Raw genomic sequence first — 19,790 nt, 5'->3', positions numbered from 1 at the left:
AGTCTCTCTGCAAAGCATAAGTGAAAGGAAGTGAGTGCTCACCATGCTGGAACTTCTTAAAATGGAGGAAAAACTCTCCCTTTATCTGTCTGTCTGTCCTCCCAACTGGAGAGTTCGAGAAGGCAACAACTATGCTCTAAGAAGCCTGGGGCCCGGTATGAACTATCATCAGTATCATACCTAGAAACTACTCATTTGAAACCTTGGATATCTACGTAGATCAGGAAATGTCTAGAAAGACGCAGTTAGCTCTCTCTCTCTCTCTCTCTCTCTTTCTTTTTTTAATATTTACCTTTTTTAAGAATAGGGTTGTATTTTTGGTGTCTTACAAGGTTTGTGCACGTGGTTTTTACTTAGCTGGTGGCAACAGCTGATTTCTATTTTTTTTCCTTTTCCTTTCTCAGCTCTTCCCTGGAGGGAGAGTGAAGTTATAGTGATAAACCTGCTGGTGGCATCAGATCTAGTGAGGCTCCACCTCTCCACCAAGTTTTGTGTAGGTGGATCGTGGTTCTGAAAATACTCTTTGGCACTGAAAGCACTGGGGCAGGGAATCTAATGGGACCAGAGCTGAGACAGATGCTGCAGATCTGTGTCTGGAGAGACCTTTTTGATCAGTGCAGAAACCATAGACTCTGCTGAGTGTGGAGATGGAATGACAGCCACTTCCATGAGGAAGGCTGGGGTCCAACCTGGTCCTCCTCCTTCCTGCCCACCATTGGAAGGATGTGGGAGAACTTCAGTGGGGGATATTTACACAGTTTTCCTCTCTTTTAAGAAATGCGAGCTGGCATTCCCCACAGGCATTGGCTGCTCCTTATGATACAGGTGATATTGTCAAAGAGCTCAACTGAATTCTCCACTCAGCATGGCCCCTTTTTTAAAATTCAAGGTCTGCTGGCATGAGTAGGAATAGTTTCTCTCTGGCACACAATAGGTTTGGGGCAGTTAGACTTTTTCCGAAGAATTCAGTATTGTTCCTGGATAGTAACTGACTGATGTATTCCCCCTGTCATAAGTATAAAGGAAAGGGTAACACCTTTCTGTATACAGAACTATAAAATCCCTCCTGGCCAGAGGCAAAACCCTTTCACCTGTCAAGGGTTAAGAAGCTAGGATAACCTTGCTGGCACTTGACCAAAATGACCAAGGAGGAGATAAGTTACTTTCAAAGCTGGAGTGGGGGGGAACAAAGGGTCTGTCTGTCTGTCTGTGTGATGCTTTTGCCGGGAACAGATCAGGAACGCTCTTCAGAACTCCTGTAAAAAGTTAGGAAGCAATCTAGCTAGAAATGCATTAGATTTCCTTTTGTTTAAATGGCTCGTAAATAAGCTGTGCTGAATGGAATGTATATTTTTGTAACTTAAGGTTTTGCCTAGAGGGATTCTCTGTGTTTTGAATCTGATGACCCTGTAAGGTATTTACCATCCTGATTTTACAGAGGTGATTCTTTTACTGTTTCTTTCATTAAAATTCTTCTTTTAAGACCCGGATTGCTTTTTCATTGTTCTTAAGATCCAAGGGTTTGGGTCTGTGTTCACCTATGCAAATTGGTGAGGATTTTTATCAAGCCTTCCCCAGGAAAGCGGGTATAGGGCTTGGGGGGATATTTTGGGGGGAAGACCTCTCCAAGTGGGCTCTTTCCCTGTTTGTACCTTGAGGAAGTTTTTAACCTAAGCTGGTAAGAATAAACTTAGGGGGGTCTTTCATGCAGGTCCCCCCATCTGTACCCTAGAGTTCAGAGTGGGGAAGGGCTGCATTTTAGAGGTGACAGAGAAGCTTTGATAATCCTCATTCTAATGCCCTATTCCCACTCTCATTACTCACACGTAATTTTGTTTGTGGTGTGCACTCAAGAATGAATTTTGTCTGTGCTGTGCTCACACAAAAATGATGGAACCGAATGTGTGTGGGGGACACACAAATGATGAGCTTTCATGGAAGCCCACACTTAATGGGCGGGCTGGTGCTTGTAAATGTGTTGTGGGGAGGTGGTATGTGAAGGCACACAAACCTGATTGATGGAGTTATGAGCAAGATAATTAAATGGTAACTTAACTGGTGTGTGTTTGAAGGTGTATACTGTCTTGATTGGTGCCCTCTTCTCCCCCCGGCAACTCCCCCCCCCCAGCAGTAGTTTGGCCTCTTCCAGGACATCTACTCCACCAAACATCCACAACAAGAAGTTATCTGCTCGGGGAATACAACCAAGGAAAAAGTAGCAGAGGAAAAAGAGGCAGAGATCAGGTGTGGTGCATGGTTTGTTATTGTGGAAAGATTAATTATCACTCCATAGCTCCTTTTTTCCTATGGAAGTACAGTGAACTTGCACACTGATTCATCCGTGTATCTAAGTATGTTCCCAGCTGGAAGCATGAACACCAGTAGGATGGGTCTCATACTAGAAGTCACGTGCATAAGTACTTTCTGGACTTGGGGTTTTAAGGCTGAACAATAATAGAGTGTTTGGTTGGATTTTTTTTAACCAAATCATTACCACTTTGTTGCCATTTTGTATAAGAAAATAATTTATTTCAATTATTCTATGATAAAATATCATTAAGCGCAATAAATAATAGACTGATATAAATATCCTGTTACAAATATCATAAAATGATCTGAAACTATTTCCACAATGCACAAATAGAATAAATAGTAGCAACAGCTTTTAAAATTCCACTGCATCTCATTGTAAATCATGTCTAAAATGTTCATTGATTTCAGTTAGTCCTTCTAAACAGGTTGGTATTTTTAATTTCTAAACTTCTTTGTCCTGTAGTTGAAAACTACAAACTACAGACTTTGTCCTGTAGTTGAAAACTGCATAATTCCACTTGGATTCTCTTGCCAGCGCTGATGCTGAACTGCTTGTCTGCTAGAGGAAATAACTGGTATCTCTTCACCTTCATCCTGGTGAGCTGAAGGTCCGTCCTTCCGTCCTGGTAAAAGAGTCCCGCTTTCCATCATTGCAACCAAACCTGTCTCCAGATGCCCAGCTGGCTGATGAGTCTATGTTGGAATCTCTGACTGGAACTCCCGCCTCAGGGAGCTTGTTTGGAAGCTGTTCCAGTTCACATGTGTTATGCTGTTATACTGTGGTTATACTGCATGTTACAGTTCAGAGGTGAGATTGGATCAGAGAAGAGATCATAGAAATATAAAGCAAACACACAATGTCAACAATGTTTAAGGTCCAACCCTTTCTTTTAAAATTCTTAATTGTCTTGTAACTTTTTTGCATCGATAGCCTTCATTTTGCATTTTAAACCTGAGTAAATGAACAGAATATTATCACATGAAATGAAATTTGTGCAGTTGGAATTTCATGAGAGTGAATGTACGGCATAATACATCAACCATTATGGAGTGTATAATGCATCCGTCTGTCTGCATCCACTGCATCCGTCTGTCTTCACCTCAGTAGTTGCAGCATCCGGAGCTGAAATGAAATTGGAAATAGTTGAAACACAAAGGGAAAAAGTATAATTTTCACTGAATTGATCTCAAGAAATTAAATGACAATATCTTTTCCACACGTAAGCTCGCAAGTCTTTTAGTATGTTCATATTTTTTTAAAAAGTCTCTCGGAAGCTTCTCAAACCTTGGAATACTAGAAATAGTTCTCATGAGGACAAATTAATTAATAGCCATGCTGATAATTGTAGAAACACACTATGTATGTCGAAGTCAGAGTGCTTTGGTCATCGGATAATGATACTTCCTTCCCTCCCATACCACAAAGCGCTGGTGAGGTGCCGAAGGATTCCACATATGTGTACTTTGTTGCATGGTCTGCCAATTCCCTACTGCACAACAGTACTGATATGTGAGAGATTATGAAGATGTGCAAAAATAAACAATAGTAGAAACACCAAAAAGTAAATCCATGTCACTGAAAATCCGTTTCCAGGACAGGACAGGAAGAGCCTAAAGCTGCTGCTATGGAAATCAGTTGCGATTTGGCCACTGATCCTATAAAAGAAGAATCAGGCCCTATATAAGCAGAGTTATAAAATATCCGTTATCTTTGTTCAGCTGTATAAATTACCTTAATGTGAATTCATTTACTCCAGGGAAAAGTTTTGTACTGTACCTTAGTTACTCAGCCTTCGAGTGAGTTTGTCAATCAGTACAAAACATCTGGGTATTTCCATGCGAATGATCTCCCAGGCACACAGGCTATATTGCTTTTCTTTCAGGAAAGCATCTATCCCCTGAAAGTATTTTTTCACTTTCCGACTGGTGATCTGGAGGTCCTGACTTTCTGGGTTGGTTAAGCCCTTCTCTGTCTGTGCTCTCAAACATGCCTCCAGCCGCTGAATTTGCTGGTAAAGGCCATTTTGGAACCTGACTATGGAAGTGGCATCCCAGGCACTTTGAGTAAGGTTTTTGCTAAAGATGTTGAAGATCTCTTGGAGGATCTCTTGAATTGCCACCTTGGCATTCTCCTTCGGGGACACTGGGAGTTGGAGGACATCGTGGGTGGGTTTGAAAGCTGCCCTTTCATTTATGCATTGTGAGGGGAGATTTCCGCTCACTTTCTCCAGAAGCTCCAAGCTCTCTTTGTTCACTTTGTTCTGCTGGAAGTGAAGCATGGTACAGAGCGAAGATGAGATTTCAGTGGAGAAGAGCAGTATGAGGCAAATGTGCAGCAAACACCTGGTGGTCATGCCGATGTCTTCCACTTCTTTTCTTTGTGTGGAACCTTGAGCCTGGAGTTTGTTGAGGGTCCTATGTAGACTGCTGTGTCTTTCCTTCATGTCTCTGACTTTAAATAATTGGCTGCAAAATTTTTGTTTCATCATTTTCTGTTTTTTTTAAAAGGTTTTTCCCTCCTGGAGGCTTCAGTCTTTTTCTTTCTGTATAATTCACTGCTTTCTAGATTCTTTTACCACGCTTCCTCCTTTTTGTATTGTTGTGAAAGTGACCAAACCCCTTTCACTTATGCTGGATCCACATACATACATGCTTTTCATGATGCATTAATTTAAAGATCTAATATAATAAGATCATCCACACTTCAGAAGTGGTAATGAGAAGACCGCCAATTCATCAAACCCTACACTTTTCTCATTCATCACTTCCTTTATTTGACAGACAAAACTAGTTTAGGTATATTTAAAGTTTTGAGGCCTGGAGGAAGTGGGAAGAAAGGGTTGGCCTCAGGGGAGCTGGAACAGTTTGTGTAGTGGGGCTGTTGAGAGCCATTGAACCAAACTGTAAACCGTGAATATGAAGGAAACCACTTCAAGCCAGGGGGTATGGCAGCACCTATGTTAGGCCTCCCAAAAATAATGGTGAATTTCAACTTCAGTCATGCAACCTGAAAAGCACACTTAATATGTAGACACCAGCAAATATCGGTATCTTCCTTCTAGGAAAACACAGGAGATAGAGAGTGAGCTCTGAGAGAATGGAACCTTTTTTCATTTTTTGTTTACTTCCAGATCTCAATGTATATACTGAAGCTGAGCAATCGATGCAGTTAGATGGTGTGAACATGTTGTCCTATTGGTCACTCTGAGTAGTTGACAGTGGTGAAAAATGGAAGGTAATTAGTAAAACAGGATGAGCAATTAGTTACATATACTAGAGAGGTACCCACATGGATGATTGTGATTTACAGTGGGGCCAGAAGGAGGTGATTTGTAAGAGAAGTCCTGATTTGTATATTTAACAGGCATGTCCCTGGGTTGTAGTCATTCAAAGAATTTTTTAAAAATCAAAATCAGTGTTCACCATTTTGGCTAGTTCCTTCTCTTAACTTTTTTGTTTTCCCCTTGGCGTGGGCAGGGAAATTCTTCAGCTTTGATTTAGCCTCTTTGTTTCCTGTGGTCACATTTCATTTTCTGGTTCTCTTCCCCAAGCACAGACTGTTGTGCTGGATTTTGCCATCATGGCAGGAAAATGTGTTTTCATCCAAAAAGAAAACTATTTTCACTGAAATTAGAAAGGAAGAATCACCTGAATAAACCATGAAAACATTTCTGTGCATATTAATTTGGTTAGAGTCTCCCAAGGCTTCCTGCACTTTGATAAGAACTATCAGAGTCTTGCATCAGCGACATGAAAGTTTCTGAAAAGTGCAGAGAAAGCAGACTTACCAGAGCCCCCAGATTGCCATGCACTACGCTCCCTATTCTCGCATTACTTTCCATGGGTGTTGGGGATGTTTATCCCACACGAGGGTGAAGTCCAGAGAAGATGTTGAGGAGAGAGGGAAATAAGTACTGTAGTATGAATACTAGGGTAGGATAAGGTAACAAAGTAATCACAGGGTAATGCGGGGCAGGGGAGCCAAACCATCTTTTTCAATAAATCTATATGGTAACAATAATTTAGGGGTACTTGAATAGTTGTTGTTGTATGGCTGCTGAAAGGCATTGAACAAAACTGTAAACACTGTATATAATGGAGACCATGCATTCACTTGCTAATATTACTTGATGCTGCTCAACCCCAGCACCCCTACTTCCATCTTCCCTGCAGCAAGTAGGCAAAGAACCAGTCTATTATTTGAGAAAACTTGGTTACAAGGGCCTCAGAGCCTGCTGCAGAGGATCCTTGCAGGGGTAGAGCCCTCTGCTTATGCCTCTTCCCTGTGCCACATGGAAGGGTGTGTGGGGTGAGATGAGGTGCCGTGGAGTCAGAAGCTTTTGCTCCCAGTTCCCTCTTGGGGTGTTCTCCATACAGTTATGAACCACGTGTGGGGCCTGGAACGAGCAGACGCGCATTGAGCTGGGGCAGTGCTACGACAGGTCTGGTGGGTGCATCTCTCCATGTCACCTACAGAGAGTGTCTGAGGCAACTGCAGTCTGAAGGAAGCCCTGGTTTCATGGCTGTAATGGAACCTCGCTGACAGGGACCGGAACAGGGCTCTGAGTGGTCCCAACAACTGATGCAGAAACTCAGTAGCTCTGTGTGAAAAGACCTAGTGTTCTGTGTAGAAGCCACAGGCTCATCTGCTTCTATGATGAAGGCTGGGGAGAAACCTGCGAGTATCCCCTCCTGCCTGCCAGCGGAAGGATAAAAGTGAGCTGAAGTGGGGATGTATTATTAGCATGTTCCTCCCTTTTTATCCCCCTGTGGTTGGCTTTCCCACAGGAAGGCCTGAAATCTTAGATGATACATGGCATCAAATGGCTTCTTCAGTAGATGAATGGATTTTTTCCACATAGCACAGCTTATAAACAATATGATGGGATGAATGTCAGGAGGATCCCCACTGCACTCCATGAGCAACAAAGCAGTTAGAATCTGAAGAGTTTGTATGGCTCCCAGGTGCTATATGACAGCCATGTTCCATCAGAGGGGCGGGGGATACATTCTGGGGGTGGTGATTTTGTAATCCTTGACTTTTTCATGCAGTGTAATTTTGCTCTCATTATTCTCACATGATTGTGTTTTGTCAATATAACCTTTGGCTCCAACTACATGAACGAATGAATGAAAGGAGAAAGATTTGGGCAGGAAAGAACTTGGACAGCTGATGGCTACAGCTCTTGGAAGAAACTGCACCATAAGAAAGGAGAGGCATTTGTTTTCAGAGTTAACTCCCTGTACATGCCTCTAAACCAGCAGGTCCCAAACTGAGTTTCCTGAATCAGTGGCAGTACGTGGAGTACTGGGTGATGGTCTTCAGAGGACTGGCAGATCCCACGTTCCTTTAAAGACCGCGAAACTTATATAAATGCATTTCTAGTACTACCTTTCTTTGTAAGCATTTGGTGTACCTGCCACACAAATGTTACCTGATCCTGAATGGGAGGGGAAAGGATCAATTTTTGTAAGATGAGGCCCACATATTGAAATGTTTGAGAACCCCTGAGCTAAAGAGAACAGAGGGCAAAAGCTTCTGCAATGCTGCCATCTGTTGACTGTGAAGAATTTAGTCTCCGACTAGAGACACCATGGTTTGGACTGTGTTACAAAAGGGATTTAAAATGGGACATACCTTCCCGGTTTTTTTCCCAAAGGCAGTTTTTCCCCAATCAGTGAAAAAATTCACACACACTTTGTTTTTTTACTATTTGAACATTTAATGTAATGGTTGTTTGACTTCTTTAAAAACTTTTAAATAAGAAATCTCCAGATTTAGAGTGTGTCTTAAATTAATGCTAGACAATGATGGGACTGACTAATAGCTCTTCAAAAATACTATCTATCTACCCAAACTTGGCAACGAGATCCTTACAAGATTGGTCCAATGGATGGTTTTTTATTTTCAGGTAATTTTTAACTATTGGTTTTAGGGTAATTTTTAGTCATTCACAGCTCAACTGAAATTTTGATGCACTGTGCTCCTTCAGCTGGTGGTTGTTGGTGCAACATGCAGTCCCTAAGCACACACGCTTGTTTTGGGAACACCCGGGGGAGAGCAAAGGGAAGCAGCAGCAGATGCTTACAAGCCTGAATGACAGGAGGGGCTATGTACAAGCTTGATAGTGTTTGTGAGCCAAGTGTACCCAAACCTGACTGGTGGAGGGGGAAAATTAGACCCACGTAAGCCTCCCTGATGGTGGTGGTGGGGCGGAGATACGGAGTCTGCGTACATGGAAACCTGACACACACATCTCATTGGGGAGGAAGGGGACAAGCAACTTTGTACCAAGACAGCCTGAAGTCTTCCCCTTAGAATGCCTGTGTCTCCATCATCCCTTTCATTTCATCACAATGAGCTACTGCTCCAAACACTTGCAACTACAAATGTTGTGGGTGAAAATGATCTGTTATGTCACAGGAAAGCTTGTGTACTTAAAGTTAGGCAAATGTTTACAAGTCCTTTGCTGAACTGGAGTCTTAAGGGAAAACAAGAGAAGATTTTTATTGGATCTCTGTTTTTTAAAAAAAATCTAATTAGTACAAATCACTACTGCTGTAGGTTGCTATTTTGTAGAAATAAATATTTATTTATAAATATTATAAAACCTCTGAAAAAATGAATAAAAGCAATACATTAATATTGTGAATAAATATAAATGGATCAACATAAAGACACTTTTACAAATCCAGTAAAATGATCTGAAAATCTTTTCACAGTGCAGGAAAAGAATATATATTTGGACTAGTTTAAAATTTCAGAGTGCCTAATTTAAAGATCCTGGGGCTCCAGCCGATGCAGGGACCCCAGGCCCTTTAAATCTCCGCTAGAGCCCCAAGCCCCGGGGTAGCGGAGGCAGCCGAGAGGCCCTTTAAATCACCCCCGAGCTCCGGGACACCCAGCCGCCTTTGCAGCTGGTAGCCCGAGATTTAAAGACCTGAGATTTAAAGGCTGGGCCTCTTCCGGTTGAGGCCACGCCTCTTCCGGTTGAGGCCCTACCCCCTGCTCAGGACTGTGGCATACTGGTAAGTCCTTTAAGTTACTTTCACCCCTGGATGTAGGAAATCTGTTGGAGGATCTCCTGCATGGCCACTTTGGCAGTCTCTTTCTGGGTTTCTCTGGGCTATTTTCAGCAAAATCTTCTGTTTAACATTTTCTCATGTGAATAAATCAGTCTGGTAATGGCAAGGAGGACATAATTAGTGCAGTTGAAGTTTGGCAGTTTGCTTAATTCAAGATGGACTGATAGGAGTCTCGAAAGCTGCTTATTTGAGAATCAGTTTCGAGACGACGGACTCCAGTGGAGGTGCAGTTTCATTCAGCCGTTTTCAGAGCATCATTACTGGAAGCATCACGTGCTGGAATGAAAAAGGGGAATGGTTCAAACATGGAGAGATTCAAATGCCAAATAGAGGCCATCTTTTTCTAACCAGATGTCAAATCCTAAATCCTGAGCCTTAGTGCACTTGTCATCTTGTCACAATTTGTTGTTACTAAAGCTGTTGAAGTTAGCGGTAAACAAAAGAAAGAAAAGCAGAATAAGAACCCTCGGCCATCCCTATGTGCAAAATGAGCTGATGGGATAGAAGAGTGTGAACACAGACCCCCCATTTTCTGGTGTACTAACTGGAACGTTGTCTAACGAGGCAGTTGTTGAAAGGGGGCTTCTCACTGTTCTTTTCTATTTGGCATAGTTAGTTATCACGTAACAATATTTTGTCTTTAGTTAGCAGTTATGATATATTGGTATATTTTTCATATAGAATATTGTGTGTGGTAGAGAAGCACTAAATTATATGCTACTCTGAAAAGATTTGAGCATGCGTTTGAAATAGCTGTATGCATAAAATTACTATGGGAGAAAGATTGGGCCTGACGTATTAGGATTTATAACCCTATCACCCATCTTTCACCAGCTGTTTTATTCAAATAATATTATTTGAGTTTTTCTAGGAAAAAAGAAAAAATGGTACCTTCATTTTCAAGTCTCTTGGTGAGTTTGTCGAGCATGAGGAAACATCTGGTTATTTGCACACGGATGATCTCCCAGGCACACCGGCTGTATTGCTTTTCTTTCAGGAAATCCTCTATTGTCTGGAAGAATCTCTTCAGTTTGAGGCTGGTGAGCAGGAGGTTCTCATTTCCTGGGTAGGTTACCTCCTTTTCCATCTCAGCACTCAAACATGTCTCCAGCTTCTCAATCTGCTGGTGAAGTCCGTTTTGGAATTCCTTTATGGAAGTCCCATTCCAGGCAGCTTGGGTGAGATTGTTGTTAAAGATATGGAAGAGCTCTTGGAGGATCTGCTGGATGGCTACCTTGGCATTCTCTTGGTGGGACAGTCGGAGCTTGAGGATATCTCTGGGCTTGAAAGCTATCCTTTCATTTAGACATTGGAAGGGAAAGTTGCCACCCATTTTCTCCAGACGCTCAAAACTCTCGCTGTTCATTCTGATTTGTAGAACATGCAGCCTGTTACAGTCCAGACATGAGATTTCACTGGAGAAGAGCAGCACGAGGCAAAATTGCAGCAAACTCCTGCTGATCATGATGATGTCTTAGATTCCCTGTGTTTGTGTAGAACTTGAGCAACTGGTGCCTGTTCAAGGTCTTCTGTAAACCTTTGTGTTTTCAACCCATGTCTCTGAATTTAAGTAGGAATTTAGGGATTCTGTAGGAAGAGATTTTTCTTTCATCACTTTCTACTTTTCAAGCTTTTGCCTGCTTGAAGTTTTTACTTTCATTTTCCTCCTTTCTATTTAGTGGAAGCGAACAAGTCATTGGAAGAACAAAATCACAGTCATTACCTTTTTTTAGAAGAAAGAATCCCTATATTTCTTTCCTGAGGGCCCCCCGCCCCACCCTCTTAGATAAAGAAAATTTAAAGGGTCAGAAGAGTGATGATTAACTGTTTCATCCAGTTACAGGTTAGAGTAGGGACCTGCCTGTCTACTCCCACGTATCTGTAGTTAGTAGTGCTAGGCAGATCTAAACATCTGTTAGATCAGTAAGTTACATCAGCAAGACTATCTGTCTTATGAGAGAGGAAAATCCCTGTGTGTAGGGAATACCAGAGGATGGACAGAGGGCACTGAGAAACTGGGAGGTTTACTTAAGAAACTGATAACTGAAAATACTGTTCCAGAGTAGCAGCCGTGTTAGTCTGTATTCGCAAAAAGAAAAGGAGGACTTGTGGCACCTTAGAGACTAACAAATTTATTTGAGCGCAAGCTTTCGTGAGCTACAGCTCAATTTGTTAGTCTCTAAGGTGCCACAAGACCTCCTTTTCTTTTTGCAAAGACTGTATGGTTGGTAATATGCTAGAGTGACTGACATAAATGAATGTTACTTTCAAACGTGTTTCCCTTTTCACCATTCAAGCTTTATTCTTTTTTTCAATGTGCATTTCACTGAGCTTGGGCATTGAAATTCAAGTGGGCTGATGAGTGAAGTTTGCATCCTGTAGCAAGTTTCACTTTCTGTTTTTCATACCATAGCACTAGGCTGTCATGTTGGAGTTTCCATCAGTGAAGGGGAATGGTTTTCAACCCAAAAATTGAAAAGGAATATTTTCATATTAATTTTAAAGAAGGAAAAGAAGAAAACATGACCATATTTCTGTTCGTGTCACTTCTTCTACATCTACCTCTCCCATCACCTAAAGCACTTTTTAAAATCATAATCTAGAGTTTTGCCTAAACGATTTGGAAGCGTCACTGTAAAGAAGGCAGTTTATTGTACATAAGTATACCATATTCCCCCTGTATTCCCCCTGTCATTCCACACCATCCAGGCACGGGTTGTATATTTCCCCTCGCTGAGGAAGCCCAAGCCAAGCTTCAGAGACTTCCCAGCTGATATCCCAGCTAGGGTGACCAGACAACAAGTGTGAAAATTCGGGGCAGGAGGTGAGGGGTAATAGGCACCCAGATACGACAAAGCTCCAAATATGGGGACTGTCCCGATAAATAAAAATTTAATGTGTAAAATAAGGGGCCTGGTATGAAATATCATCAGTATCATACCTAAAAACTACTCATTTGTAACCCCAGATATCTACGTAGATCAGGAAATGTCTAGAAAGATGCAATTAGCTTTCTCTCTCTCTCTCTCTCTCTCTCTCTCTCTGTTTTTAATATTTACCTTTTTTAAGAACAGGGTTGTAATTTTGATTTCTTATGACGTTTGTGCACATGGTTTTTACTTAGCTGGTGGCAACAGCTGATTTCTATTTTTTTTCCTTTTCCTTTCTCAGCTCTTCCCTGGAGGGGGAGTGAAATTATAGTGATATACCTGCTGGTGGCATCAGATCTAGTGAGGCTCCACCTCTCCACCAAGTTTTGTGTAGGTGGATCGTGGTTCTGAAAATACTCTTTGGCACTGAAAGGACTGGGGCAGGGAATCTAATGGGACCAGAGCTGAGACAGATGCTGCAGATCTGTGTCTGGAGAGACCTTTTTGATCAGTGCAGAAACCATAGACTCTGCTGAGTGTGGAGATGGAATGACAGCCACTTCCATGAGGAAGGCTGGGGTCCAACCTGCTCCTCCTCCTTCCTGCCCACCATTGGAAGGATGTGGGAGAACTTCAGTGGGGGATATTTACACAGTTTTCCTCTCTTTTAAGAAATGCGAGCTGGGATTCCCCACAGGCATTGGCTGCTCCTTATAATACAGGTGATATTGTCAAAGAGCTCAACTGAATTCTCCACTCAGTATGGCCCCTTTTTTAATTCAAGGTCTGCTGGCATGAGTGGGAATAGTTTCTCTCTGGCACACAATAGGTTTGGGGCAGTTAGACTTTTTCAGAAGAATTCAGTATTGTTCCTGGATAGTAACTGACTGATGTATTCCCCCTGTCATAAGTATAAAGGGAACGGTAACACCTTTCTGGATACAGAACTATAAAATCCCTCCTGGCCAGAGGCAAAACCCTTTCACCTGTAAAAGGTTAAGAAGCTAGGATAACCTTGCTGGCACTTGACCAAAATGACCAAGGAGGAGATAAGTTACTTTCAAAGCTGGAGTGGGGGGGAACAAAGGGTCTGTCTGTCTGTCTGTGTGATGATTTTGCCGGGAACAGATCAGGAATGCTCTTCAGAACTCGTGTAAAAAGTTAGGAAGCAATCTAGCTAGAAATGCATTCAATTTCCTTTTGTATAAATGGCTGGTAAAAAAGCTGTGCTGAATGGAATGTATATTTTTGTAACTTAAGGTTTTGCTTAGAGGGATTCTCTGTGTGTTGAATCTGATGACCCTGTAAGGTATTTACCATCCTGATTTTACAGAGGTGATTCTTTTACTGTTTCTTTCATTAAAATTCTTCTTTTAAGATCCTGATTGTTTTTTCATTGTTCTTAAGATCCAAGGGTTTGGGTCTGTGTTCACCTATGCAAATTGGTGAGGATTTTTATCAAGCCTTCCCCAGGAAAGCGGGTGTAGGGCTTGGGGGGATATTTTGGGGGGAAGACCTCTCCAAGTGGGCTCTTTCCCTGTTTGTACCTTGAGGAAGTTTTTAACCTAAGCTGGTAAGAATAAGCTTAAGGGGGTCTTTCATGCAAGTCCCCACATCTGTACCCTAGAGTTCAGAGTGGGGAAGGAACCTTGACACCCCCAAACTGGGGGCTGCATTTTAGAGGTGACAGAGAAGCTTTGATAATCCTCATTCTAATGCCCTATTCCCGCTCTCATTACTCACACGTAATTTTGTTTGTGGTGTGCACTCAAGAATGAATTTTGTCTGTGCTGTGCTCACACAAAAATGATGGAACCGAATGTGTGTGGGGGACACACAAATGATGAGCATTCATGGAAGCCCACACTTAATGGGCGGGGGTGGTGCTTGTAAATGTATTGTGGGGAGGTGGTATGTGAAGGCACACAAACCTGATTGATGGAGTTATGAGCAAGCTAATTAAATGATAACTTAACTGGTGTGTGTTTGAAGGTGTATACTGTCTTGATTGGTGCCCTCTTCTCCCCCCGGAACCCCCCCCCCCCCCCAGCAGTAATTTGGCCTCTTCCAGGACATCTACTCCACCAAACTTCCACAAGAAGAAGTTATCTGCTCGGGGAAAACAACCAAGGAAAAAGAAGCAGAGGAAAAAGAGGCAGAGATCAGGTGTGGTGCATGGTTTGTTATCGTGGAAAGATTAATTATCACTCCATAGCTCCTTTTTTCCTATGGAAGTACAGTGAACTTGCACACTGATTCATCTGTGTATCTAAGTATGTTCCCAGCTGGAAGAATGAACACCAGTAGGATGGGTCACATACTAGAAGTCACGTGCATAAATACTTTCTGGACTTGGGGTTTTAAGGCTGAACAATAATAGAGTGTTTGGTTGGATTTTTTTTTAACCTAATCATTACCACTCTGTTGCCATTTTGTATAAGAAAATAATTTATTTCAATTATTCTACGATAAAATATCATTAAGCGCAATAAATAATAGACTGATATAAATATCCTGTTACAAATATCATAAAATGATCTGAAACTATTTCCACAATGCACAAATAGAATAAATAGTAGCAACAGCTTTTAAAATTCCACTGCATCTCATTGTAAATCATGTCTAAAATGTTCATTGATTTCAGTTAGTCCTTCTAAACAGGTTGGTATTTTTAATTTCTAAACTTCTTTGTGACTTTGTCCTGTAGTTGAAAACTGCATAATTCCACTTGGATTCTCTTGCCAGCGCTGATGCTGAACTGCTTGTCTGCTAGAGGAAATAACTGGTATCTCTTCACCTTCATCCTGGTGAGCTGAAGGTCCGTCCTTCCGTCCTGGTAAAAGAGTCCCGCTTTCCATCATTGCAACCAAACCTGTCTCCAGATGCCCAGCTGGCTGATGAGTCTATGTTGGAATCTCTGACTGGAACTCCCGCCTCAGGGAGCTTGTTTGGAAGCTGTTCCAGTTCACATGTGTTATGCTGTTATACTGTGGTTATACTGCATGTTACAGTTCAGAGGTGAGATTGGATCAGAGAAGAGATCATAGAAATATAGTGCAAACACACAATGTCAACAATGTTTAAGGTCCAACCCTTTCTTTTAAAATTCTTAATTGTCTTGTAACTTTTTTGCATCGATATCCTTCATTTTGCATTTTAACCCTGAGTAAATGAACAGAATATTATCACATGAAATGAAATTTGTGCAGTTGGAATTTCATGAGAGTGAATGAACGGCATAAGACATCAACCATTATGGAGTGTATAATGCATCCGTCTGTCTGCATCCACTGCATCCATCTGTCTTCACCTCAGTAGTTGCAGCATCCGGAGCTGAAATGAAATTGGAAATAGTTGAAACACAAAGGGAAAAAATATAATTTTCATTGAATTGATCTCAAGAAATTAAATGACAATATCTTTTCCACACGTAAGCTCGCAAGTCTTTTAGTTTGTTCATATTTTTTTAAAAAGTCTCTAGGAAGCTTCTCAAACCTTGGAATACTAGAAATAGTTCTCATGAGGACAAATTAATTAATAGCCATGCTGATAATTGTAGAAACACACTATGTATGTCGAAGTCAGAGTGCTTTCGTCATCAGATAATGATACTTTCTTCCCTCCCATACCACAAAGTGCTGGTGAGGTGCCGAAGGATTCCACATATGTGTACTTTGTTGCATGGTCTGCCAATTCCCTACTGCACAACAGTACTGATATGTGAGAGATTATGAAGATGTGCAAAAATAAACAATAAACAAATAAACAACAGTAGAAACACCAAAAAGTAAATCCATGTCACTGAAAATCCATTTCCAGGACAGGACAGGAAGAGCCTAAAGCTGCTGCTATGGAAATCAGTTGCGATTTGGCCACTGATCCTACAGAAGAAGGATCAGGCCCTATATAAGCAGAGTTATAAAATATCCGTTATCTCTGTTCAGCTGTATAAATTACCTTAATGTGAATTCATTTACTCCAGGGAAAAGTTTTGTACTGTACCTTAGTTACTCAGCCTTCGAGTGAGTTTGTCAATCAGTACAAAACATCTGGGTATTTCCACGCGAATGATCTCCCAGGCACACAGGCTGTATTGCTTTTCTTTCAGGAAAGCATCTATCCCCTGAAAGTATTTTTTCACTCTCCGACTGGTGATCTGGAGGTCCTGACTTTCTGGGTTGGTTAAGCCCTTCTCTGTCTGTGCTCTCAAACATGCCTCCAGCCGCTGAATTTGCTGGTAAAGGCCATTTTGGAACCTGACTATGGAAGCCCCATCCCAAGGACTTTGGGTGAGGTTTTTGCTAAAGATGTTGAAGATCTCTTGGAGGATCTCTTGAATTGCCACCTTGGCATTCTCCTTCGGGGACACTGGGAGTTGGAGGACATCGTGGGTGGGTTTGTAAGCTGCCCTTTCATTTATGCATTGTGAGGGGAGATTTCCGCTCACTTTCTCCAGAAGCTCCAAGCTCTCTTTGTTCACTTTGTTCTGCTGGAAGTGAAGCATGGTACAGAGCGAAGATGAGATTTCAGTGGAGAAGAGCAGTATGAGGCAAATGTGCAGCAAACACCTGGTGGTCATGCCGATGTCTTCCACTTCTTTTCTTTGTGTGGAACCTTGAGCCTGGAGTTTGTTGAGGGTCCTATGTAGACTGCTGTGTCTTTCCTTCATGTCTCTGACTTTAAATAATTGGCTGCAGAATTTTTGTTTCATCATTTTCTGTTTTTTTTGAAAGGTTTTTCCCTCCTGGAGGCTTCAGTCTTTTTCTTTCTGTATAATTCACTGCTTTCTAGATTCTTTTACCACGCTTTCTCCCTTTTGTATTGTTGTGAAAGTGACCAAACCCCTTTCACTTATGCTGGATCCACATACATACAGGCTTTTCATGATGCATTAATTTAAAGATCTAATTTAATAAGATCATCCACACTTCAGAAGTGGTAATGAGAAGACCGCCAATTCATCAAACCCTACACTTCTCATTCATCACTTCCTACATTTGACAGACAAAACTAGTTTAGGTATATTTAAAGTTTTGAGGCCTGGAGGAAGTGGGAGGAAAGGGTTGGCCTCAGGGGAGCTGGAACAGTTTGTGTAATGGGGCTGTTGAGAGCCATTGAACCAAACTGTAAACCGTGAATATGAAGGAAACCACTTCAAGCCAGGGGGTATGGCAGAACCTATGTTAGGCCTCCCAAAAATATTGGTAACTTTCAACTTCAGTCATGCAACCTGAAAAGCACACTTAATATGTAGACAGCAGCAAATATCGGTATCTTCCTTCTAGGAAAACACAGGAGATAGAGAGTGAGCTCTGAGAGAATGGAACCTTTTTTCATTTTTTGTTTACTTCCAGATCTGAGTGTATATTACTGTAGCTGAGGAATCGATGCAGTTAGACGGTGTGAACATGTTGTCCTATTGGTCACTCTGAGTAGCTGACAGTGGTGAAAATGGAGGGTAATTAGTAAAGCAGGATGAGCAATTAGTTACACATACTAGAGAGGTACCCACATGGATGATTGTGCTTTACAGTGCGGCCAGAAGGAGGTTATGAAGAGAAGTCCTGATTTGTATTTTTAACAGGCATGTCCCTGGGTTGTCGTCATTAATTTTTTTGTTTTCCCCTTGGCGTGGGCAGGGAAATTCTTCAGCTTTCTTTTAGCCTCTTGGTTTCCTGTGGTCACATTTTATTTTCTGGTTTTCTTCCCCTAGCACAGACTGTTGTGCTGGATTTTGCCATCATGGCAGGAAAATGTGTTTTCATCCAAAAAGAAAACTATTTTCACTGAAATTAGAAAGGAAGAATCACCTGAATAAACCATGAAAACATTTCTGTGCATATTAATTTGGTTAGAGTCTCCCAAGGCTTCCTGCACTTTGATAAGAACTATCAGAGTCTTATATCAGCGACATGAAAGTTTCTGAAAAGTGCACAGAAAGCAGACTTACCAGAGCCCCCAGATTGCCATGCACTACGCTCCCCTTTCTCGCATTACTTTCCATGGGTGCTGGGGATGTTTATCCCACACGAGGGTGAAGTCCAGAGAAGATGTTGAGGAGAGAGGGAAATAAGTACCGTAGTATGAATACTAGGGTAGGAGAAGGTAACAAAGTAATCACAGGGTAATGCGGGGCGGGGGAGCCAAATCATCTTTTTCAGTAAATCTGTATGGTGACAGCAATTTAGGGGCACTGGAATACTTGTTGTTGTATGGCTGCTGAAAGCCATTGAACAAAACTGTAAACCCTGCTAATTCACTTGCTAATGTTACGTGACGCTGCTCAACCCCAGCACCCCTACTTCCATCTTCCCTGCAGCAAGTAGGCAAAGAACCAGTCTATTATTTGAGAAAACTTAGTTACAAGGGCCTCAGAGCCTGCTGCAGAGGATCTATGCAGGGCTAGAGCCCTCTGCTTATGCCTCTTCCCTGTGCCACATAGAAGGGTGTGTGGGGTGAGATGAGGTGCCGTGGAGTCAGAAGCTTTTGCTCCCAGTTCCCTCTTGGGGTGTTCTCCATACAGTTATGATCCACGTGTGGGGCCTGGAACGAGCAGACACGCATTGAGCTGGGGCAGTGCTACTACAGGTCTGGTGGGTGCATCTCTCCATGTCACCTACAGAGAGTGTCTGAGGCAACTGCAGTCTGAAGGAAGCCCTGGTTTCATGGCTGTAACGGAACCTCGCTGACAGGGACCGGAACGGGGCTCTGAGTGGTCCCAACAACTGATGCAGAAACTCAGTAGCTCTGTGCGAAAAGACCTTGTGTTCTGTGTAGAAGCCATAGGCTCATCTGCTTCTATGATGAAGGCTGGGGAGAAACCTGCGAGTATCCCCTCCTGCCTGCCAGCGGAAGGATAAAAGTGAGCTGAAGTGGGGATGTATTATTAGCATGTTCCTCCCTTTTTATCCCCCTGTGGTTGGCTTTCCCACAGGAAGGCCTGAAATCTTAGATGATACATGGCATCAAATGGCTTCTTCAATAGATGAATGGATTTTTTCCACAAAGCACATCTTATAAACAATATGATGGGATGAATGTCAGGAGGATCCCCACTGCACTCCATGAGCAACAAAGCAGTTAGAATCTGAAGAGTTTGAATGCCTCCAAGTGCTATATTATGGCCATGTTCCACCAGAGAGCGGGGTATACATTATGGGGGTGGTGACTTTTTCATGCAGTCTAATTTTGCTCTCATTATTTTCAGATGATTGTGTTGTGTCAATATAACGTTTGGCTCCTGCTACATGAAGGAATGAATGAATGAAGGGAGAAAGATTTGGGCAGGAAAGAACTTGAACAGCTGATGGCTACAGCTCTTGGAAAAAACTGCACCATAAGAAAGGAGAGGCATTTGTTTTAAGAGTTAACTCGTTGTACATGCCTCTAAACCAGCAGGTCCCAAACTGAGTTTCCTGAATCAGTGGCAGTACATGGAGTACTGGGTGATGATCTTCAGAGAACTGGCAGATCCTACGTTCCTTTAAAGACCGCTAAACTTATATAAATGCGTTTCTAGTA

The 19,790-nt window shown here is 42.1% G+C and overlaps 3 protein-coding genes across 3 annotated transcripts; all 3 read right to left on the bottom strand.

Annotated features, from left to right (window-relative positions):
• Positions 1–4,091: 4,091 nt before the first annotated feature.
• On the bottom strand, positions 4,092–4,673 carry LOC142070508 (interferon beta-like). The gene has a single exon (XM_075124169.1). The coding sequence runs from the start codon at positions 4,665–4,667 to the stop codon at positions 4,092–4,094; it is 576 nt and encodes a 191-aa protein (XP_074980270.1). The 5' UTR covers positions 4,668–4,673.
• A 4,958-nt stretch (positions 4,674–9,631) lies between these two features.
• On the bottom strand, positions 9,632–10,876 carry LOC142070500 (interferon beta-like). Its single transcript, XM_075124161.1, has 2 exons — positions 10,291–10,876; positions 9,632–9,675 (listed from the first exon to the last, which is right to left on the bottom strand). Exons 1-2 carry the CDS (start codon positions 10,862–10,864, stop codon positions 9,632–9,634), a joined length of 618 nt encoding a protein of 205 aa, XP_074980262.1. The 5' UTR covers positions 10,865–10,876.
• Positions 10,877–16,272: 5,396 nt separating this feature from the next.
• LOC142070503 (interferon beta-like) lies at positions 16,273–16,848 on the bottom strand. The gene has a single exon (XM_075124164.1). It carries the CDS (start codon positions 16,846–16,848, stop codon positions 16,273–16,275), a length of 576 nt encoding a protein of 191 aa, XP_074980265.1.
• Between the last annotated feature and the right edge of the window lie 2,942 nt (positions 16,849–19,790).

The sequence above is a fragment of the Caretta caretta genome, unplaced genomic scaffold, assembly GCF_965140235.1.
Source record: "Caretta caretta isolate rCarCar2 unplaced genomic scaffold, rCarCar1.hap1 Scaffold_31, whole genome shotgun sequence".
In the NCBI taxonomy this organism is placed as follows: domain Eukaryota; kingdom Metazoa; phylum Chordata; order Testudines; family Cheloniidae; genus Caretta; species Caretta caretta.
This window is presented reverse-complemented; position numbering and strand designations above follow the sequence as displayed.